Source organism: Barbus barbus (genome assembly GCF_936440315.1).
Source record: "Barbus barbus genome assembly, chromosome: 5".
Taxonomy (NCBI): domain Eukaryota; kingdom Metazoa; phylum Chordata; class Actinopteri; order Cypriniformes; family Cyprinidae; genus Barbus; species Barbus barbus.
In genome coordinates, this window is record NC_136733.1 from 9,747,381 (window position 1) to 9,771,378 (window position 23,998).

At 37.8% G+C, this 23,998-nt stretch overlaps 2 protein-coding genes across 2 annotated transcripts; one reads left to right on the plus strand and one right to left on the minus strand.

The window, feature by feature from the left end:
- The first annotated feature begins 351 nt into the window (after positions 1–351).
- On the plus strand, positions 352–2,793 carry LOC306869387 (putative defense protein 3). Its single transcript, XM_079416149.1, has 5 exons — positions 352–621; positions 1,007–1,119; positions 1,477–1,586; positions 1,771–1,835; positions 1,983–2,793. The coding sequence occupies exons 1-5, from the start codon at positions 429–431 to the stop codon at positions 2,087–2,089; spliced, it is 588 nt and encodes a 195-aa protein (XP_079272275.1). The 5' UTR covers positions 352–428; the 3' UTR covers positions 2,090–2,793.
- On the minus strand, positions 2,233–17,018 carry LOC306869386 (ADP/ATP translocase 3-like). The gene is made up of 4 exons (XM_079416148.1): positions 16,800–17,018; positions 12,409–12,895; positions 7,031–7,171; positions 2,233–4,124 (listed from the first exon to the last, which is right to left on the minus strand). The coding sequence occupies exons 1-4, from the start codon at positions 16,908–16,910 to the stop codon at positions 3,967–3,969; spliced, it is 897 nt and encodes a 298-aa protein (XP_079272274.1). The 5' UTR covers positions 16,911–17,018; the 3' UTR covers positions 2,233–3,966.
- Between the last annotated feature and the right edge of the window lie 6,980 nt (positions 17,019–23,998).

Genomic DNA, 23,998 nt, shown 5'->3' on the forward strand with positions numbered 1-23,998 from the left:
GGATTTAAAGTTTTATAAATGACGAAGCAAAAAACAAAACAAAAAAAAGACCCAAACTTATATGCCACCACCCAAACATTACAACAGTAGGATAGAGAATAAACTGAGCGAGAAAAATTTACATTTTCCATGCTCATTTCCTTCCTTACAGAGGATGTCTTTGTTTCTTTGTCCAGATCAATGACAGATTCCTGAAACTGAAGACTTTTTTCCTTTTTGAAAACCATCCCACCTGACATCATGTGAATACTTTATGCAGGGGAGGGGCAGGGTGGCGTGAAATAGCCATTTTTATGCAGTTGTGACTCAGCAAAAGTGCCTTTCAAAAGTCGATTGTCCACGGCATGATCTAGGAAAGTGTATATAAATAAGTCGTGTTGCCCTGTACGATTGCAAATGAGCTGTTGAAAAAGTCTGTTTCAGGAATCATGGATGCTGTGTTTTTTGGGGTTGTCATACTACAAGTTTTGACATCTGTTCTGTCTTATCCAAGCGGGGCACCAACTTCAGCTTGTGTGGATATGATACCCAGGCATGCAGGGGTACAGCCCAAGCCAAACCCGGCTCCATACACCATCCATCCAAGCAGCACAACTTTTCAGACTGGCAAACCCATCACAGGTAGGGGACAATTTGGATAAAGCAAATATTATGGGGTCACTACTGTTTTAGAAGATATATTCTATAAATGAATTCATGATTTTTTCCAAGATATGCAAATCTGAAAATCCTCTCAATCAAGAATTTAAAATGTGTTGTCCATAAATCTATTTGGAAATAAAACTTGGAGATTACTTGTTTTGTTTTGTACAGTTTTTCCTTGTTTTTTAATGGCATCTTAGTCTCCACAAACTTTGTGATACATTCAGGCCAAATTCTGGGAATATTTTAACTGCATTTATTAGAATTATTAAGCAGTTTAATTTAATGCATGTATATCCCCTAAAATGAGAACAGTGGTGATAGCATCACTGGTTTTAAAGTTTGTTCATTTGTTGTTTGTCAGTTGTAATCAAAGGTCCAGACTACAGTGGCGTGCTCCTCGAGGCTCGCTCTGGATCCGACTCGAAAGCAATAGGAACCTGGCAGACACCTCCAACTAACACAAAGTTCTTAGAGGTAAGGCTTTGGAATGTGTAGTTAAAGATTATGCTTCTATCGTGCTGCAATGTTTATATCTGATATAGTATGTATTATGATCAGATATGACTCAGAACCCCTTTTTATAATTTAGAAATGTCAAACTGCACCCGTTACAAAAAATTAAAGTTCTTTTCATGGTTGCCACAGTTTACACTAAGTGGAGTAATTATGGAAACTCCAATCAGGGACTACATATCTAGTCATTCTATAAGATAAAAAAAATTAATTTTGGGGGGGTATAACCAAATATTTAGAATTTGTTATTTGGTACAATACAAGTGTTATAAATTTGGTAAGTGAAGTTACTGAGCGTTGAACACTTGTGTTCCCTAGTGTTCAGGAAACCAGCAAGGTGCGATCACCCATGCCAATACCAACATAAAAAACAACTCCACCGTCTATACCTGGATTCCACCAGCTACAGCCAAAAATGTCTTCTTCAAGTAAGAGTGAATAAAAATTCAAACCTCAAATTCATACTACATGATGTAAATTGTAAGTTTGTGCAAAAGAGTCATTTGTATGCTAATACTGTTGTTAATCTTAGATTAGAAGCCCCCCCTCCTACCCTTAAACATTCCATAAAAATGATCAAAACACTTCGATATTTGTCCACATATTTCTTAGGGCCACTGTAGCCCAGCAACGCATTGTGTTCTGGGTAGATGTGATGTCTTCAACTTTGACTTCCAGTGAGTAAATATTGTTTTATACATTTTATGTAAAAATAAAAGGCTGTCACAAAGTATAATAATAAATATAATAATAATAATAAGAAGAAGAAGAATAATCCATGCACCGTTTATTAAACAGTTTGACTTTTGTCTCCTAATTATCAGGTGGAGGAGGAACATCACTTGATGTACACAGTAGTGCTGAAAGGATTGTCACACCTGCCCTGTTACTTCTTGTCCTGCAGGCAATTGTTCAATACCTAGTTGCTTAAGAATGATCAAGACTGATCAAATTATACTAGCTCAGTTACTCCGTATTAAATATTTAACCAGTATTAAACATTTTGACACACTTTTATTTGCCTGACTAAAAAAAAATAAAAAAATAAAATGTAATGCACAAAAATCCTTTTTTGAGTTTTCTTTGGGTTTTATTTAATGACCAGATGAATTTACATTATCCCTTGCACATAAATCAATAATAAATCAGGAACATTATCCTGCTGAGCACACAACAATTTATCAAATAAGTAAATAGACATGCACTAGGTTTGAATTAAAACAACTTTAAGAAAATCAACTAGTATATTTATATATGAAATCAGTTCAAAATACTATTTTGTTGTGTTTGTCTGACCATTGGAAGATGAAAGGAGTGTTTGGGATACAGGCACTATTTTTGCAATACTACTACTAATAATAAACTTATAGTTCAAATATGCCATTTGCTAAAGTTAGAGATTTAGGTGTCATGTTTGACATTTAACTGTCAGTTATGGAACATCCTTATGAAAGACACAGAAAAGTTTATTCATAACTTCCGTGCTGCATAACTGTAATAAACTTTTAGACAGATGATCCACTATAAGCTGCAGCTTGGAACCAGAGTTCCAATCATAAAAGTTCCTTAAAGCTGCTTTGGAATAATGTGGATTGTAAAAAACATAATAAATTTAATTGAAAATTTGCTTACTACAAAGTATACTCTCTGCTGTTTATTTCAAAGCTTGTGAAACCTCTCAAACAGTAATATGCTGCGTTGTTTCTACATGTTGCATGTTTAATTCAGAAAGTTGCCTCAAAAGTATTAGTACCAACCTTTAATAAGAGTTTAAGGCTTTCTTCCCTTTTGACAAAACACAAAGAACAGTCAAATAATAAACAAGAATTTGAATAAAATAAAACCAATGTGCACACTCTTGTATGTCCATAGGTGACAGCTCAGAATATGAAAAGCAATGATAATCATAAAATAATAATAAGCTATTCCTTATGGAAGGGCCATCGTGAAATGAAAATCTCACCTTGGAAAAAAAACTTTTGAAGATATGTGACCCTGGACCACAAAAGCAGTCTTAAGTCGCTGGGGTATATTTGTAGCAATAGCCAAAAATACATTGTATGGGTCAAAATTATTGATTTTTCTTTTAGGCCAAAAATCATTAGGATATTAAATAAAGAGCATGTTCCATGAAGATATTATGTTCATTTCCTACTGTAAATATATCAAAACTGATTTTTTGATTAGTAATATGCATTGCTAAGAACTTAATTTGGACAACTTTAAAGACGATTTTCTCAATATTTTGATTTTTTTGCACCCTCAATTTCCAGCTAAATATTGTCATATCCAAACAAACCATATATCAATGGAAAGCTTATTTAATCAGTATGTATAAATTTCAATTTTGAAAAATTGACCCTTATGACTGGTTTCGTGGTCCATGGTCACATATGTTTGATAGGGACCAGTAATAAAACATAACACACTATGGATTAATAAAGTTAATCATATATTGGACTGTTCTTATATCCCCAAGATTTGTGTCTGAAATAAAATTAAATAAAATTTTATCTTAGGTTTGGAAATAAAATGAACAAAAACACAATTAAAATATGAATACATATCAGCTTCTGGTATTGTAAATCAAATTAAGATTGAAACAACAAGAGAAGAAACATTCAAGAAAAGAAAAAAAGAAAATCATTATAAACATAACATATTCATATACATGTATTATCTTTAATATAACTATACAACACTAATATTTTAATACACTTTAATACAACACTAGTCAGGCTTCACAAGTAAAGCAAGAGTCCATTCACAATACACAATTTTTTTTAAATAGTGAATTTTATGTAATGTTCAAATAATCTTCTTGAGCTCGTCGTACAGAACCAGGACGAAGGCTCCACCCATGCCCCTGAGCACATTGGAACAGGTACCCTTGAAGAAGGCCTTGCCACCCTCATCACGTGCAATCTTCCTCCAGCAATCAATAGTGCCGCTGTACATTATGTCAGCTAGAATGAATTAAACACTTAAAAGACTTGTTCATTCAAAAAGGAAAATCAGAAAAATATTTACTCACCATTGAGCCATCCAAGATGTAGATGAGTTTGTTTTTTCACCAGAACAGATTTGGAGAAATGTAGCATCACATCACTTGCTCACCAATGGATCCTCTGCAGTGAATGGGTGCCGTCAGAATGAGAGTCCAAACAGCTGTTAAAAACATCACAGTAATCCACACCACTCCAGTCAAGCAATTAACACCTTGTGAAGCGAAAAGCTGCATGTTTGTAAGAAACAAATCCATCACTTTAAACGGTCACTTCTGTCCAAAATGTGAGTCCATAAATAACACTTCCTCCAGTGAAAAAGTCCATCCCCTGTTGTTGTCTCACATCAAAATCCACCAACATATTTGTTTAGAAATTGTTTTGTTCTGCTCTCACCTGTAAATGGTGCTTGATCAGAATCAGAATTAGCTTTATTGCCAAGTATGTTTGCACATACGAGGAATTTATTTTAGTGACAGTAGCTCCACAGTGCGACAGAATGACAGCGACAGGACAGGACACAGATCATAAAAAAAATTGTGTACAAATATACAAAATGGACAATATGCAAAATAGCACAAACACAATATACAAAATAGACAATTCAGTATGTACAGGTATGTTAGGTGAAAATTTGAAATGTAATAAGTATGTGTGTTAAATTAAAAATAAAAAGTATGATAGTGTTGTGTGTTTCATGTTTATTGTTAAGAGTTCAAATGTTCATGAGATGGATTGCCTGAGGGAAGAAACTGTTCCTGTGTCTGGTCGTTCTGGTGCTCAGAGCTCTGTAGCGTCGACCAGACGGTAACAGTTCAAACAGGGAGTGTGCTGGATGTGAGGGGTCCAGAGTGATTTTACCAGCCCTTTTGCTCACTCTGGATAAGCATAAGGATAAGACAGGGGAGGGTTGTACCAATGATTCGCTCAGCAGTCCGGACTACCTTCTGTAGTCTTCTGAGGTCAGATTTGGTAGCTGAGCTGAACCAGACAGTTAATGAAGTGCCGAGGACGGATTCAATGATGGCAGAGTAGAGCTGTTTCAGCAGCTCCTGTGGCAGGTTGAACTTCCTCAGCTGGCGAAGGAAGTACAACCTCTGCTGGGCCTTTTTGACAATAGAGTCACTGTGAATGTCCCACTTCAGGTCCTGAGAGATGGTGGTGCCCAGGAATCTGAATGACTCCACTGCAGTCACAGTGCTGTCCATGATGGTGAGTGGGGAGAGTGCAGGGGGGTTTCTCCTGAAGTCCACGATCATCTCCACTGTTTTGAGCGTGTTGAGCTCCAGGTTGTTAAGATTGCACCAGACAGCCAGCTCCTTAACCTCCTGTCTGTAAGCAGACTCGTCACCGTCCTGGATGAGGTCGATCAGTGTGGTTTCGTCTGCAAACTTAAGGAGCTTGACAGAGGGGTCTTTAGATGTGTCGTCGTTGGTGTAGAGGGAGAGCAGTGGGGAGAGAACGCAGCCCTGAGGAGCTCCAGTGCTGATCGTATGGGTGCTGGATGTGTATTTTCCCAGCCTCACTACCTGCTGCCTGTCTGTCAGGAAGCTGTTGATCCACTGGCAGACGGAGGTGGGGACTGAGAGCTGAGTTAGTTTATTCTGAAGGGTGTCCGGGATGATGGTGTTAAAAGCGGAGCTGAAGTCCACAAACAGGATCCTCACATAAGTCCCTGGTCTGTCCAGGTGTTGCAGCATGTAATGCAGTCCCATGTTGACTGCATCATCCACAGACCTATTTGCTCTGTAGGCAAACTGCAGGGGGTCAGTAAGGGTCCAGTGATGTCCTTCAGATAAGCCAAAACCAGTTTTTCAGCCCTGTTATCTTGGGTTTCTTTGGGACGGGGATGATGGTGGATCATTTGAAGCATGAGGGGACTTCACACAGCTCCAGTAATCCTTTGAAGATCTGTGTGAAGATGGGGGCCAGCTGGTTAGCACAGGATTTCAGACAGGCTGGTGTCACACCGTCTGGGCCTGGTGCCTTCCTTCTCTTGTTCTTTTTGAAGACCTGGTGCCTGTCATTTTCTCTTATCTGCAGTTCAGGTGTGGGGGAAAGGGGGGTTGCAGGAGGTGTGAATGGTGTTTTTCAAACCTGCAGTAGAACTCATTCAGATCATATGCCAGTTGTTGATTCTCCACAGTGCTGGGGGATGGTGTCTTGTAATTGGTGATGTCTTTCAGACCTTTCCACACTGAAGCCGTGCCACTGGTTTATCGGAATAATTCATTTTTGCCATTCTGATCTAATTTTCCAGTGTGTATTTGGCCTGTTTATACAAGACTCTGTCCCCATTCCTGTAAGCATCTTCTTTGGCCTGACGGAGCTGTCTGAATTTAGCAGTGAACCATGGTTTGTCTTTGTTATAAGTTAGATGAGTCCTGGTAGGAATGCACATATCCTCACAGAAACTGATATAAGATGTTACAGTCCCTGTGAGCTCGTCCCAAATATTTATCTGTGCATATTCCCCATATTGATTCAGACCAGATGACTTTTCACTTGAAAAACAATATTATAGATAGAAGAATCATATTTTAGCTGGAAGTGACAGTTTGAAGTTAGAAATGTCTTGATGAATTTGTTTGTTACAAACATGCAGCTTTTCACTTCACAAGATGTTAATTGGTGGACTGGAGTCATGTGGATTACTTGTGAATAATTCTGTGATGTTTCATTCACTGCATAGGATCCATTGATGAGCAAATGATGTAATGTTAAATTTATCTAAATATGTTCTGATAAAGTAGCATATTTTCATTTGCTTTAACATCATATTAAAATTGAACTGAACCAAACACCAAAAAGGCCTTATGAATTTTGGGTGGAACATGAGAGAAAACTATTGTTGGTTATTAGGCTACCTCCTTTTCGTCCAGACTGCATCATCAGACGACGACGCACTGTGTCAAAGGGATATGATATGAAACCAGCAGTGGCAGTGACTGTGTGAGCAATCATCCAGCTGACAAAAATATGGGTGTTATTTGGGTCGGGAAGCATGCCTGTAAAAAACAGATATTTAATACCAAAATAACAAATACCAAAATGAATGCAACTACCCATTAAGGATTAACAATTTACAATTATTTGCTTAATAAAATAAAACACATTTTTAAGGTGTTATTGTCTCACAGTATTTTTGTTTTTAGTGTGGACAGACAAATGATTAAGTAAAATAATCTTCACATTTCCACAAGATCAACAGCGCTTCTCGTCGTCCCTTCCTCCCTGACTCTTCAGCACAATTTCACCATCCAGCTAGGTTCATCAACAATTACCCCATCTAGTTCGGTCAGAAATCTCTGAGTAATCTTGTATGATCAGCTGACCACAATGCAAAGACAGCTCGATCATGCAGGTTTGCATTGCACAATAACAGGAAGATCAGGTCCTTCTTAACGAAACATGCTGCACAACTTCTTGTCCAGGGCTTTTTCTAGGCAAAAAAAAAAAATCTTCATTTGTGTTCTGAAGATGAACGAACGTCTTACAAGTTTAGAAACGACATGAGGGTGAGTAATTAATGACAGAATTTTCCTTTTGGGGTGAACTTAGCAGCATAATTGGTCATCACACCTCGTTTCGTCTCTCTACTATGCTCATATTGACCGTTTAACCGTTAACCGAAAGTAAGAATTTTAACCGGTTAATAGGGGAGACCGGGTATGATTGTAACACTTTTTGTTTCAGCATCTGTAACTCGCTGACTTTTTGGGCTATAGTGCTCAAACTTTTATACAAAGCACCCACATTTGTTTACTACAAAAGGCACCAATTCAGACCTCTGTGAGAACATCACAGCCTTTATAAATTGATGTCAAATACATGGAGTGCCTTTGTTACAATCTACCCACTACCGGGGTAAGTTAACACATAATTAGTAGTTGTAACAGTCAGTTATCTGTATTAGCACAACGGTTTGAAATTAGCAGTTTAAAAATGCATCACATTTTGCCTGAGAATCTACAATTTATTCTAATGTGTTATATGATTTAATCTGCAACAGTTTAAGTACTAAGCTATATACTTTTGGATTCTTACACCAAAGTCATTTGTTTTCTTTATATAATCTGCATATATCTATTTACAGCCTTGATAACCATTCATAAGATCGGAAGGAAGTGTGTAAATAATGAAATTATCATATGACTCCTGATAGGTGGAAATGGTGTTGTTAACTCTCCCCATGTTACAACCATCCCCGGTCTCTCCTACTATCAGTTAAACAGTTTAAACTTCTTTTTTTCCCACAAATATCTTTAAGTTTGCTGCATGGTAAAAGAAAAAATAATGCTAAATACAGTATTTGTGTACTCACGGGTTGACACGTGCAGCGTGCATACAGATATTCCGCTGAGCAAGGTTTTTCTGTTGCTCTGTATGCTGCTTTTTGCACGTTACAATAAAATATTTGTTTTCATTTTTATTGTATCATCACAGATGCTTGTCCATTCTATTTTTTTAAATACTAATTTATTAGTAGTATTGTTGCGGTTGTTGGTCAGGGAAATTTACCGAAATGAGCATCCCATACTCTCTACACAGGCAGCTGGGGCTCGCATCAAGTTCAAGACATTGTTGCTTACGTATAGATCAGTCATGGGCTCAGCACCCTCCTGCTACTTCCACTCGCTTTTACAAGCCTTGTAGTACCATCAAAGAAAGGCACAAAATCACTCTCCAGAACATCTTTCACTGTTCCTTGCCGGTGAAATGCTGAAAGTCCAGAATGCAGAATCTTTGACGGAATGCCGAATCCTAATATTCAAGTGACAGCTGAAAACTCATCTCTTCTGTTGACATTTGACTGCATCCTACTAAAAAACAACAACAACATCCTGCTTTCACTTTTCCTTAATCCCTCTCTGTTCCAGTTTGTACTAATTTGAAAGATGTCTGGGCATCGTTGTAGTGGCACCCGTGTCATACTGGCAGGAAGAAATATAAACATCAATATTTCTAAATACTGCTGCTGTACATATAACATATGAATAACCCCCATGAATAAGTTTCTCTTTTATTATCTCCTTTAGCCCTTAAATGCATACCTCGGGTCTTTAGCGACCCGGGACGTCATTCAAGTTAGACCTCAACTTTCTTAGTATTCCTCAATCTATTAATTATAAATATAACAAGAAAAAAAAAACAATTTAAAAGTCTGTTTTCTGATTAATTTTTTTTATAAAAAAAAGTGTACACCCAGCAAGCAATAGCTGTACCGTCTCGGTAGACCCGATATAGTCTGGCTATGTGTAACCCACTTCTATCCCAATTAAGCTTGAATTTGGTTACATGTAATTTTTGGGGCAAAATAACTTGTGAGATGTATGATATTTCATCATGTAAGCAAAGTCAACAGCGTTTACAAGGTGTTTGGTTTCATTTCTTTTACATGTTGCGTAGCCTGCGCGTAGCCTCGGTTTAGCTCATAGTCAGAGCATCTATTTGTAGCCCACTTATAGTCAAAACTGATTCACTGTAGTTTTTGGCCAGGCAGCGCATGAGATGGTTAATATCCCATCATGTTTGCAGTGTCAATAATATCTACAAAGATAAGTGTAATTTCATGATATGGTCTATAGCTCTAAATTGGATGGGCTACGTGTAGTCTGCTTTTAGCCCACCCGGTGAAATCAAGGCAATCCGTGGCTTGGTTATAGCCCTACACAAGACCAGCGATGAGCATGGCCAAAACAGCCTTAAAATTGTTTACATGTAATTTTAGATCCGCTGCAGAAGGAGGCATTTGAAAAGACTGCACTGTTGAATGAATGAATGAATGAATGATGCATTTATATAGCGCTTTATTGTGTATTGCTGTACACCCAAAGCGCTTTACAATCATGTGGTGGGGGGTTCTCGGTCATTAGAGGTATTTATATACAACTCAACATTTACAAGAGAGCTTCTCTCTTTTTTTAACACATATGGTGATACATATCACAATATATATCTTATTTTTGTTTTAGTAGGCATTCAAGCAAAAGAGAATGACTTCCTGTCACAATTAGTGTAATTAAAGTAAAAATTGTCAAAAAATTGTCTTTTTTAAAAAAATTTTATTATTATTATTTGGCAGAAGTTGTGTTGACCAACTTCCCGGCAGCAATAGAGTTGGACTTGAGAAATGCAGTTGGGAAACATTTTAAACAAGAAATAAAACCAATAAGGAATAATTTCCTTTAAGTTCACTGTTGGTTGTTTTATTTGTTCAAATAAGTAAACCAACATAAGGGTTAATCTTTTTTTTTATGTTGTCATTTATCTGTAATGTTTTCATGTTAAGTGTGATAACGTGCTCTTTTTTTCTTTTAAATATCTTAAGTTATTTAAAATATTTTATTTTTCATTTTTATATTTTTATTATCTTAAGTTGTTAAAAAAAATCCATATTTTATCATAATATTTATATTTAGGTGTACTGTATTTATAATATTTTGTCATTAATTTTTAGTATTTTTATCATTTTGTATTGTCTTAAGTTGTCTAAGTTGTTAAAAATTTTATTTTTCTTAATAAAAGCTGTATATTTAATTAGTTTGGATGAATTGTCATTTTGTTGTCTATTAGATGTATATATGTAGCCATTCATTAGCTTTCTATTTGATGACTAGTCTATTCTTGGGCTATGGTTAGATGTGTATTATATTTTCACTGACAGACAAATTTTGCCTTGTTTTAGCCTAAACGTCTGGGCTGTGTTTTAATGGCTAATAGACGGCTTTTAAACACAAAATTGCTTGCTGGGTAGGGTCGCTTGAGACCCGAGATGTGTATTAGTGTAAGTATATTTTTTTCTGCGCAAAAACTGTTCAAATATCTGATGACTCAATGCAAGTAATTCTCCTTTACTCCTCGAGATGGCACTGTTTAATAGACAATAATGACGTGACCTTTAACTCATAATCACCACAGGCATAAAACAAAAGAAAATCATAAGCAAAATTTGAACTGATTTGAATGGCTTTACTGCAGAGCAATTACTGTATGCCATAAAATATAAATGTAACTTTCATTTGATGGTGGATGTGGTGAATAAGCTGCCAGCGATCAAACTATTGATTTTGAAGTCACTGAAAGTGGTAGTTTTGTGAATGTTTGAGATCGCGAATATGAACCAGATGCTGAATGTAATGTGGAAGTGCGCTCTGACGATGACGTGCTGGATATATAGTGCTGGATATATAGGTCCAGGTCGCTAAAGACCCGAATATGTAATAGTGATTGGCGAAACATTCATGCATTTAAGGGTTAAGAGAATTCACATGCATACATATATATGACATACATGAATCACCCCGTAGCAGATCTATACAGGTGGAGCTGGGGAAGGTGGAGAGTTTCATTCTGAAGTGCGCTGGGAATGTGCCAGTCAGCTATGCCATGTGATAATGATGTCATTATGTCAGATTGAGTTAGACCTATTGGACTGTGCCATCTAGATTTTCATGCCAGAACTTTGGCAGTTTTCAGTCACTGTTTGGAATCCTGAAAGCTTTTAAAGCTATTTACATAGAGCTGTAAGGGCCCAATAACTCAAAATGTGCCCCTTTTGTTTCCTAATGATTATTTTCATTATTATAGACCAAAGCACTGAAAGTGCTTGCTTTTCATAAGGATGATTATTTTTCATAATAGCATTTGTGTAATTAGATCAAAATTAGTGTTATATGTTTGATTATGGGTGCTGATCACATTGATGGCAGCAGAAAGTGTAGCACTTACAACAGACTTTGAAATGGCAGATTTAACCTTCCTTGAAACATGTTACACGGAATAACTGGAATGACTTTTTCAAGTCCATGGATTCAGCCTAGGGCTGCACTTTTTTTTCCTAATCACATTCACGGTTTCTGCTCTCTCAGTAAAGTCTGCAATATTGACCAGTTTTTTTCTGTTTGTTTGTTTTTTTACACATTTTCATTAAAGTGAATCGGTAACAAGCCTCTGTGATGGACTGTAATGCATCCAAACATGTTTCGATAACATTATTTACAATTGTGGTTGCTGAATAAATACACATTTGATGCTATTTTAATAGAAAAGCTAACTGTGGAATAAAATAAATATAAAGAGCAATAATTCTAATGAACAGTGAAAAGATCACAATAATAATTTGAGCAACATAATTGTGATTTTCAGCCTTAGCTCTGTCCCTGATGTTAGATATTCTAGTCATAGCCCTGGAAGTCACAATTAAGGAGCAATCTGCCTTATGTCTACTCCTAATAAAACCAACCTTTTGCGGTGTCATAGATGCCAAAGTAAGCCGCCCTGTAGATGATGATGCCTTGCACAGACACGTTGAAGCCCTGATACAATCCTCTCAGTCCATCAGACTTAATGATCTTTGTTATACAATTTCCAAGGCCTGTGAATTCTCTCTCTGCACCAGCTTTTCCGACATCAGCAGCCAAACGTGTTCTGGCAAAGTCAAGGGGGTAGACAAAGCACAGAGATGTGGCTCCGGCAGCACCACCAGAGGCGAGGTTACCAGCAAAGTACCTCCAAAACTGGGTACGCTTGTCAACACCATCCAGAAAAATCTTCTTATACTTATCCTTGAAAGCAAAGTTGAGAGCTTGTGTTAGGAAGTACCTAATGACATTGGTCAAGTTGCCTCTCCAGAAGGATAAGAATCCCTGCTCCTTGGGGATACGTACTATACAGTCTACAATACCTTTGTATTGTTTGTCTACTGTTATTTGCTTGCTGGCATGCTGGACCTATAAGAAAAGGGTACAATTTTACAAACAATTTATTGATCAATCAATTTTTCAAGTATCACTAGACCATTTAACCAATTCACATTTATTGCATGACTTTTGTGTGACACAGTTACGAGACACAACTTATGTTATTGCCAGGATGCCCACATCAGTGCTATATCCATTATTATAAGGATACAATAAGCACTGTGATATGAAGAGTTTATTTGCAAAAACAGATACCTCCGTTTTTTTACATGTTCAAAAATCATGTTTTTTATTATGTTATTATGTTTTTATTGTGTTTTTTTAATTAGCTGTTTTTTTTTAACCTAGTCAAAATAACCCAACTGCAGTTTGATTGAGATAATTGGAATGCACAATGAAGAAACATGATTTCTGAGAATTGTTAAAAACATAGTTATCTGTTTTTGCAAATGAACTCTTCATATGCAGATGCTGCACTGTAAATAGCTAATTATAAAGATAATTACTCTGACAGAGTTAGCTTAAATGTCGTTTTGATTGTCTCCGGCATGTTTATTTAAATTTCATAGGGGATATTAAATTAATGCCAATCCATTTTGTTTATATAGCTATTACAAACATGTTCAATAGGCTAATAATATATATTTTTTAAAACATTAAAAGACTTTGTCTCGCTAACAACGCCTCAGTCAGGTAACAAATGTTTTATTAGTTGCTTTTCACACATCGTCTGATACAATACAAAACACTCAAAAAAAAGTCTCCATACAGAGAGAGAGAGCGCGCGCTCTCATAACGGAAAGGATGGTTTGTCTTTAGCCATTAGATCTATCTCAAGGGATTTAACTTGCATATGAATAACACACAAAAAATAGAAATAGTCATTTTTGTTACCTTGTCCCCGACCGTGTGTGTATTTATTTGTAGGACATAGGATTGACTGTAAAAACCCAGTATAACCCGGGATAATGGGTCTATTGGCTAAAGGAACCCCGACTGACAGGACTGTTTTTCTTCTTTTTATTTTTATACGGTATTAAAAAGATGTCCGCATATTTTAGTAGGCCTATAACTTTTATACTCTGTCACGTAGGCCTACAGCACAGAGAATGAGAACGAAAAATAATATTTGATTCATGGATGAATTATTGACAGAACTATAAGACTATTATGGGAAGAGGAAACAAGAACAATAGATTATTAGACAATAGAACCCATTTTTTCACAAAGAACAAACAAAATTGTAATTAGTAGATTTGTATTTCCAAAACGAATCAAACTAATAAAAAATAAAGTCGTTCATTTAAAACTACGCCATCCTGGCTTAAAAAAAAAGTTTGAATAGCCTGCACTACTGATTTAAAATCACTATACTATAATTTGTGTAAGCCTGTGAAACACACCTATATATCTCATAATTACAGTTTAATTTACATTTAATACTAGCTTTAATGACAGCCCCACACAGACTCGTTTCTAGGCATAGGCAAACTAGGTAGTCGCCTAGAGCGCCACCAGCTGGATGGGGCGCCAATGAGCGCGTACCGCCACTACATTTTAACAGGGTTGTGATCAAAAGTGGCACAGACACCCTGAAATATGATTGCCGCCCCCACTGGATCCCCCAACATTATTGGGCTAGAGTACTGTCATTCTGACAATGCCTAGCTGTATGCCATTGGACCAGAGCGCTGTCAATTGGTGTGTCTGATTGTTGCATGCAACATTTGCATTTGGATTTGGAGCGCTCAACAATGCCATTAGATCAATGGGTTCTGTCAGTGTATTGGCAAGGTACGTTTTTTTTGCCATGCAAGTTCAAAGTCCAATTTAAAATATTGGTACATAAAAAGTGCACAAAATCAGTATTTTGTTTAGGTAGTATTTGTGGCAGTCGAGAAATCATGTTTCAGTTGAAACTAGTCTAAAAGGTGTGCGTTTTTGCGCCAATGCATTGTTAAATGTTCAGTGTGTCGCGTTATATTCCCATATAAAACTTTTATAGCAAATAAAAAAATATTGGTGTAGTAAAATTAATTCACAAGACCAATAGCCTAAATGCTTTATTAAACCGCTGTCAAATTTAACGCATCCTTACGGAAGTGTCGAAATGCTGAATCAATTAATTCGCTTCCAAAAAAATAAATAAAAAGTAATTTGCTTCCAACAGCTCTTAAAGGGAGCAGCGTCATACATATAGAGGGCAGAGCGTCACGTTTAAAGGGGAAGTTCACACGTCAAATAAAAGAACAAGTAGCTGCATTCTGATTACTTTTATGTCACTGATCAGGCATTTATAGGCCTGTAGTTTGGGGTAACAAAGGGTTTTATAGGTTTGACTGAAATAATAATGCAATAACTGACACAACAACAACAAAACAATTGAACAAAACACAGATAAAGTCAAAAAGTAGCCATTGGTAATATCTAAACATATATGCAAATCCAAATGGAATCAAATTAATTTATCTGTGATGGCAATTTCTTGGCAACTCAATTTCTTAGCCACTGGATGCCTGTATAGCTCTATTTAACAATCTTACAGAGCTATACAGGCATCCAGTGGCTATAATGGTATGATATCATAGATAATAATCTGTGCAAAATGTTTTATCTTAACAGTCAATTTACAAATAGGCCTGCATTTCTACAAATTAGTGTTGTGACTATGACAACCAATTTGAATGTGACAAGAAACTGATGTCTGAAAAATTAATTATATATAACCTACAAATATAATTAGTACATGTATGTTATTTAAGATTTGAGTGTTAACAGAATCAGTTTTATGTTATTTTGTATGTAATCTTAATTATCTTGTTTGGGTGTGGGATTTGGATGGGGGGTGCTAATAGGGATTTCGCCTAGGGCGTCAAAATGGCTAGAAACGGCCCTGAGTGTTAGTGGTGTATTAGTAGACTGATAAGTTGGCATGTACTTGCAAAGTTACTTACATTCAGTAGAGTGTCTTTTGGGAGACCATCACAATAAAGAGTTAGCAGATATGAAGCAGACAGTCTACTACTCTAATGAGAGTTTGTTGACATGTAGTTGCAACATTACTTAGTGTCAACAGAATGTTCAAAAGGGACCATCAAAATAAAGTGTTACCGAAAATATATATAAATAAATTGACCACATAAATTATACATTTTTAGATTGTTTTCATAACTGTTAGCCTTGAATATTGCTATTAAAATATCATGTATCTACAGCCCATGTCAAATCTAAACCTAACCTTACAAATGACCTTGCACCAATGGAAACTGTAAGTCGACAAAAATCTTGTTGATTATAATTTGTTTTGCTGTGTGATGCCGTCAATATGCAGGGTGCGGCTTGGGGGTAGTCTCATATGTACTTGCAGAAACATATTTTGTAGATATTATAATATGGAGCTACATTTCTATAGCTATAACTAATTTTAAATTATAATTTTGTCTGCCCCTGAAAGGGATCTTATCATTTACATGCTATGAACAGCCAAAATAAATCAACTAGAATGCCTGCACAAACAAATAAGTGTCTAAAACGCACATGCATGTTGAATGATAACATTTGTTTTAACTTAATGCTCTTTAACTTAATACAAGGAGCTGACTGGTTGCTTAAATAACAACATTATAAACAACCTTGAAAGAGTGCGCGGTTGTGTGAAAAAGATGCTTGTGGAAGATTTCTATAGCAACAATTATAGCTCCTGGCACATTTTTATTTAATAATCATCATTGCACCAATTCATTTTTATTATAAGATAAAGTTATACAGCATCATTAAGAGCATGACCTAACAATAATGGACAAGAGCATATTCAATATTAACCAAGATAGGCAAACGTGTGAAAAAAAAAAGAAATGAATTCTTACCTAATTTATAATGTGATGCATGTTATACGTGCAAAGAGTAATCTATACAAGTTTGTTGTAAAGCGTACCTGAAGGAGCAGCTTGACTCTTTCTATGGGTGCAACAGCAGTTTCAGAGATCGCAGCGGCAATTCCACCGGCCAAAAAGTCCTGGGCAAATGAAATAGCGGTCTCACTCATTGTGGCGTGATGCTACTGCTAATGACCGAATTTATAGATGGTCAATGACTTTTCTAAGGCCCTGAGCGCGAGATACAATGTCGGTTCTTTTGTTACTGGCCCATCTGTGCTTTAAGGAGGAGGAAACCCGACCTCTATTCGGAAATATTGGGTGTCTGCAGGCTATTCGGTTGCACTGCCTTCCTGGAACTCTAACTGGTAAGGTTCCAGGAAGCTGGATCAGCTAGTCAAACAACATCATAGGCACTGATCTCCTGGGTAATCGGGCACCCACGGGAATGGCTGAGCAACCACAATAAAAACATGAGATAGTCGCCATTAATTTTAACCAATTAAAAACTGATTATGATGCGGGAACCTCTCTGATTGGTGGATCTCACATTAGTTCCTGCGTTTATGACCTTAAGGTTAGATTATTGTAATGCTTTATTGGGTGGTTGCTCTGCACACTTAATAAACAAACTCCAGCTGGTTCAAAATGCAGCAGCTAGAGTTCTTCCTAGAACCAGGAAGTATGACCACATTAGTCCGGTTCTGTCAACACTGCACTGGCTCCCGATTAAACATCGTATACAGGTGCATCTCAAAAAATTGGAATGTCGTGAAAAATTGCATTTTTTTGTAACTTATTTCAAAAAGGGAAACTTTCATATATATTTTAGATTCATTACATGTAAAGTAAGACATTTCAAAAGTTTTTTGGTTTTAATTTTGATGATTAGAGCTTACAGCTCATGCAAGTAAAAATCCAGTATCTCAAAATATTAGAATATTTCCTAAAATCAATCAAAAAAAGGATTTGCAAAACAGAAAAATTCAAGTTCTTTAAAGTATGTTCATTTATTCACTCAATACTTTGTCAGGGCTCCTTTAGCACAAACTCCAGCATCAGTGAGGTGTGGCATGGAAGCGATCAACCTGTGGCTCTGCTGAGGCACTATTGAGCCTTCAGCTCGTCTGTATTGTTGGATCGACTGTTTCTCATCTTTCTCTTGAAAATATACCATAGATTTCATATGGGGTTCAGGTCAGGCATGTTGGCTGGCCAATCAAGCACAGTAATATCATGGTCAGCAAACCACTTGGAAGTGCTTTTGGCACTGTGGGCAGGTCCTGCTGGAAAAGCAAATCAGCATCTCCATAAAGCTTGTCAGCAGATGGAAGCATAAGCTATTAGCTTATAGCCCGTTCGCATCGGCAGCATAGCTGCCGCTAATCTCGCTAACATTGCTAATACTCTATTCACACACATTACCATTGTTTCACTGTTACTTGCTTAAATGGCAGATTTGTGCCAGTGAGGACACATTCGAGCTGCATTCGGTGCAGCTGGAGCAGGAGGCCGTGGAGAAGCAGGGCCCGCTGAGAGAGCAGAGAGCAGTGCTGGAAACATCCCGGGCTGACGCTCACAAGTCCGGGGTAAGTATACAGTGTGCTGCTAACACTCCCACCACCTCTACTCCGTGTGTTTCTCTGCACAGAGCCAGGATGTGATCTTCCCACATGTCCTTCACTCCAGCGCCGGGACGCCACGGACCCAGGGTGCACCAGCAGTGGAAGACGCGAGCCAGGCCCCGGGCGACGACCTCTCCCCCTCCGCCGCCTCCGGTCTTCGAGATCTCCACCCGGAACCGCTTTGCTCCCTTCCGCGAGACGGAATGCGACGCTGTGATCATCTGAGACTCCATCGTCTGTGCTACGTTAGCTGAAGGCAAAGTGCACACTCATTGGTGCTCGTGTTCTCAATGTTTCTGAGCAGATACCAATACAAATGATGCGTTAGAACTTGCGTTTACTGACCTAATAAATTCTTTTGGAGTCAAGCAAAACGTCACCGGGCCCACTCATCGTTTTAATCATACTCTAGATCAGTGGTCGCCAACCTGTCGATCGCGATCGACTGGTAGATCTTTATCACTGTCCCGGTAGCTCCCGAAAATAAAAACTTTTTCAGTTTTGCAAGCATCTGTATTTCTTAATCCAACTGCTTTATTTATTTTCAATGAAGTGGCCAATCAGATAAAAGAAGAGCACCCGTAAATTAACTGTCGCAAATGTCAATATGGATCTCTGTGGTGATAGCCCGTGGCCGCGAGGTAACAGTCAAACTAGAATGGAGGAGGCTCCACGAAAGAAGGCAAAAACATACAATTTTCATCTAGAATGGGAACAGGAATTTCTGTTTACCTTGGTAAAAGATAAGTGTGTACAGGTCCTTCTCAAAAAATTAGCATATTGTGATAAAGTTCATTATTTTCTGTAATGTACTGATAAACATTAGACTTTCATATATTTTAGATTCATTACAACACAACTGAAGTAGTTCAAGCCTTTTATTGTTTTAATATTGATGATTTTGGCATACAGCTCATGAAAACCCAAAATTCCTATCTCAAAAAATTAGCATATTTCATCCGACCAATAAAAGAAAAGTGTTTTTAAATACAAAAAAAGTCAACCTTCAAATAATTATGTTCAGTTATGCACTCAATACTTGGTCGGGAATCCTTTTGCAGAAATGACTGCTTCAATGCGGTCATTGAGGCAATCAGCCTGTGGCACTGCTGAGGTGTTATGGAGGCCCAGGATGCTTCGATAGCGGCCTTAAGCTCATCCAGAGTGTTGGGTCTTGCGTCTCTCAACTTTCTCTTCACAATATCCCACAGATTCTCTATGGGGGTTCAGGTCAGGAGAGTTGGCAGGCCAATTGAGCACAGTAATACCATGGTCAGTAAACCATTTACCAGTGGTTTTGGCACTGTGAGCAGGTGCCAGGTCGTGCTGAAAAATGAAATCTTCATCTCCATAAAGCTTTTCAGCAGATGGAAGCATGAAGTGCTCCAAAATCTCCTGATAGCTAGCTGCATTGACCCTGCCCTTGATAAAACACAGTGGACCAACACCAGCATCACTGACTGTGGGTACTTGACACTGGACTTCAGGCATTTTGGCATTTCCCTCTCCCCAGTCTTCCTCCAGACTCTGGCACCTTGATTTCCGAATGACATGCAAAATTTGCTTTCATCCGAAAAAAGTACTTTGGACCACCGAGCAACAGTCCAGTGCTGCTTCTCTGTAGCCCAGGTCAGGCGCTTCTGCCGCTGTTTCTGGTTCAAAAGTGGCTTGACCTGGGGAATGCGGCACCTGTAGCCCATTTCCTGCACACGCCTGTACACAGTGGCTCTGGATGTTTCTACTCCAGACTCAGTTGACTGCTTCCGCAGGTCCCCCAAGGTCTGGAATCGGTCCTTCTCCACAATCTTCCTCAGGGTCCGGTCACCTCTTCTCGTTGTGCTGCGTTTTCTGCCACACTTTTTCCTTCCCACAGACTTCCCACTGAGGTGCCTTGATACAGCACTCTGGGAACAGCCTATTCGTTCAGAAATTTCTTTCTGTGTCTTACCCTCTTGCTTGAGGGTGTCAATGATGGCCTTCTGGACAGCAGTCAGGTCGGCAGTCTTACCCATGATTGCGGTTTTGAGTAATGAACCAGGCTGGGAGTTTTTAAAAGCCTCAGGAATCTTTTGCAGGTGTTTAGAGTTAATTAGTTGATTCAGATGATTAGGTTAATAGCTCGTTTAGAGAACCTTTTCATGATATGCTAATTTTTTGAGATAGGAATTTTGGGTTTTCATGAGCTGTATGCCAAAATCATCAATATTAAAACAATAAAAGGCTTGAACTACTTCAGTTGTGTTGTAATGAATCTAAAATATATGAAAGTCTAATGTTTATCAGTACATTACAGAAAATAATGAACTTTATCACAATATGCTAATTTTTTGAGAAGGACCTGTATGTATGCTGTGCCACCAAAAACAAGCATTATGTAAAAGAGGGAATCTGGAGCGGCACCACAATACCAACCACCTGAGATTTAAAGACCGCTACCCGCAAAAGAGCGCGATTCGTGCACGGAAAGTTGACGAGCTGAGATCTGAGTTGAAGGCCCAGCAATCACTTTTTACAAAATCTGCTGATCAAAATAAGGCTGCTACTGAAGCATCGTTTCGTGTAAGTCACTTTCTGGCTAAAAACAAAAAGCCTTTTACGGATGCCGAATTATTCAAGGAAGCCATGGCCATTACTGCAGAGACTATTTTCAAGGATTTCAAAAACAAAGACGGCATAAAAGCCTCACTCCGTGCTGTACTTCTCGGCCCTGCATCAGTGGCAAGGAGGGTCGAGTCACTGTCAGAGGACGTGGATCGACAGGTGTTAAAGGACTTGTCGCTCTGTGAATATTTTTCACTGCAGTTCGACGAATCTCTGGATGCAGTGGACACAGCTCAGCTTGTTGTTTTTGTTAGAATGGCTTTCCAGGATTCTACAACAAAAGAGGACTTCCTCACTCTTTTGCACTTAAAGGAGAGAACGCGAGGTGAGGATATTTACAATGAGTTTAAAAAATATGTAAGAGAAAATGATATCCCCATTCACAAAATGACACTGAGCTGAAAGCCAGATCAAGGGACAGTGACTTTTGGGGACTTGTCAACATAGAGAAGTTTCCGCTCCTCACTGCATGTGCACTAAAAGTGAGTGCCTACTTTGGATCAACTTACCTCTGTGAAATGGCATTTTCAAAGATGAAAATAATCAAATCAAAATACAGGAGCCGCCTTACTGACAGACACCTCACAGACTGCCTCAAACTGGCTGTCTCTAGCTATGAGCCAGACTTCAGAGGACTCACAGACAGTATTCAGTCACAGCCATCACACTGACTTGAGTGAGTAACATTACTGCAGCAGTTTTGCCTTCTGGTGGCATTGAGAAAAGCGATGTTGCATAAGATGGGACATAACTGCACTTAGCTTAATTGAGATTGTTGATAATTTTGTTTCCACAGTTCATTTATAAAATGTTAAGGGTAGTACCTTCAGAAACTTCAGCGAATAAGCACTTTACTGCTGACAATGGCATTTTTCTTGAGTTCAGTGCCACTTCATATGATCTGATTATATGATGGTTGCATCCGGGTTAAGTAAAAAAAGAAAAAGAAAAGAACATTTAATGTATATAAAATTCAAATACAATTCAAATACTAAATGAAAGGCCTCAAGTTGGAAGTACAATCTGTCTTTTTCTATCTATTCTTCGATAGGTAGGTCTTGCCTTTCATTAAGGCTGAGGTCAGGGATCTTCAGCTTGAAAAGGTTGGTGACCACTGCTCTAGATTTAATTATATCGCATGGAATTGATCTTACTGATATATATATTGTATCTCAAAGTGATGATGTTACTGATCATTTCCTTGTATCGTGCATGCTGTGTATTACTGATATTAATTATATGGCTCCGCGTTGTCGTCCGGGCAGAACTATTCTTCCAGCCACCAAAGACAGATTCACAAATAACCTGTCTGATTTATCTCAACTGCTCTGTGTACCCATAAATACACATGAACTAGACGAAATGACTAGCAACATGGGCACTATCTTCTCTAATACATTAGAGGCTGTTGGCCCCCTCAAATTGAAAAAGGTCAGAGAAAAACGTACCTCGCCATGGTACAACAATTATACCCATTCTCTCAAGAAAGAAACTCAAGGGCAGGCTTTAAGATGGTTTAGATCCTACCTGTCCGATCGCTACCACTTTGTTCATTTAAATGGGGAGTCATCTCAATTATCACCAGTAAAGTATGGAGTACCACAAGGATCTGTCCTAGGTCCTCTGCTATTTTCAGTATACATGTTGGGGTGGTGATGGCGCAGTGGATAAGACACATGCCTTTGGTGTGAGAGACCCACGTTCGAATCCACTGTGAGACACCAATGTGTCCCTGAGCAAGACACTTAACCCCTAGTTGCTCCAGAGGCGTGCAACCTCTGACATATATAGCAATTGTAAGTCGCTTTGGATAAAAGCGTCAGCTAAATGAATAAATGTAAATGTAAATGTTGCCCCTTGGGAATAATATTAGTTTTCATTGTTATGTTGATGACACTCAACTATATATCTCAACAAGACCAGATGAAACTTCTAAACTATCTAAGCTAATAGATTGTGTAAAAAATTTAAAAGATTGGATGAACAATAATTTCATTAAATTCAGATAAGACAGAGATATTACTTATTGGACCAAAAATTAGTACACAGAATCCCTTGAATTACAATTTGCAACTAGACGGATGTACTGTTACGTCCTCTAAAGTCAAAAATCTGGGTGTTATATTAGACAGCAACTTGTCCTTTGAAAATCATATTTCCCATGTTACAAAAACAGCATTCCATCTTAGAAACATTGCCAAGCTTCAAAACATGCTACCTGTTTCTGATGCAGAAAAGCTAGTTCATGCATTCATGACCTCTAGACTGGACTATTGTAATGCACTGCTAGGTGGTTGTCCTGCATCTTCAATAAACAAGCTACTGATAGTCCAAAATGCAGAGTTTCTGTTTCTGTTTCAGAAGTGGCTTGGTAGCCCTTTTCCTGAAGACATCTGAGCTTGGTGACTCCTGTTGCACTGACTCCAGCTTCAATCCACTCCTTGTGAAACTCTCCCAAGTTTTTGAATCAGCTTTGCTTGACAGTATTCTCAAACTTGCGGTCATCCCTGTTGCTTGTGCACCTTTTCTTACCCAATTTCTTCCTTCCAGTCAACTTTGCATTTAATGTGCTTTGATACAGCAATCTGTGAACAGCCACTCCTTTCAGCAATGACCATCTGTGACTTACCCTCTTTGTGGAGGGTGTCAGTGATTGTCTTCTGGACCATTGCCAAGTCAGCAGTCTTCCCCATTATTGTGGTTTCAAAGAACAACAGATACCCTGAATTTATACTGTAGAGATGGTCGTTTAATGAAACTCAAATATAAATATTCTAATATATTGGGATATTGGATTTTGACTTTCATGAGCTATAAGCTCTAATCATCAAAATTAAAACAAAAAAACTTTTGAAATGTCTTTACATGTTATGAATGTAAAATATATATGAAAGTTTCACTTTTTGAAATAAGTTACAAAATATTTTTACAAAAAAAAGATTTTCACGATATTCAAATTTTTTGAGATGCACCTGTAGATTTTAAAATCTTGTGAATTACTTATAAAGCCCTGAATGGTTTAGCTTCTCAGT

Bases quoted from the DNA above. Each gene is read 5' to 3' on its own strand.
- LOC306869387 (XM_079416149.1), top strand. From the start codon at position 429: ATGGATGCTGTGTTTTTTGGGGTTGTCATACTACAAGTTTTGACATCT. The intron at 622-1,006 runs GTAGGGGACAAT...GTTGTTTGTCAG, and splicing joins GACTGGCAAACCCATCACAG to TTGTAATCAAAGGTCCAGAC. The intron at 1,836-1,982 runs GTGAGTAAATAT...CCTAATTATCAG, and splicing joins GTCTTCAACTTTGACTTCCA to GTGGAGGAGGAACATCACTT.
- LOC306869386 (XM_079416148.1), bottom strand. From the start codon at position 16,910: ATGAGTGAGACCGCTATTTCATTTGCCCAGGACTTTTTGGCCGGTGGA. The intron at 12,896-16,799 runs GTACGCTTTACA...CTTTTCTTATAG, and splicing joins GAGTCAAGCTGCTCCTTCAG to GTCCAGCATGCCAGCAAGCA. The intron at 4,125-7,030 runs GTAGCCTAATAA...AATTCATTCTAG, and splicing joins GCAGTCTGGACGAAAAGGAG to CTGACATAATGTACAGCGGC.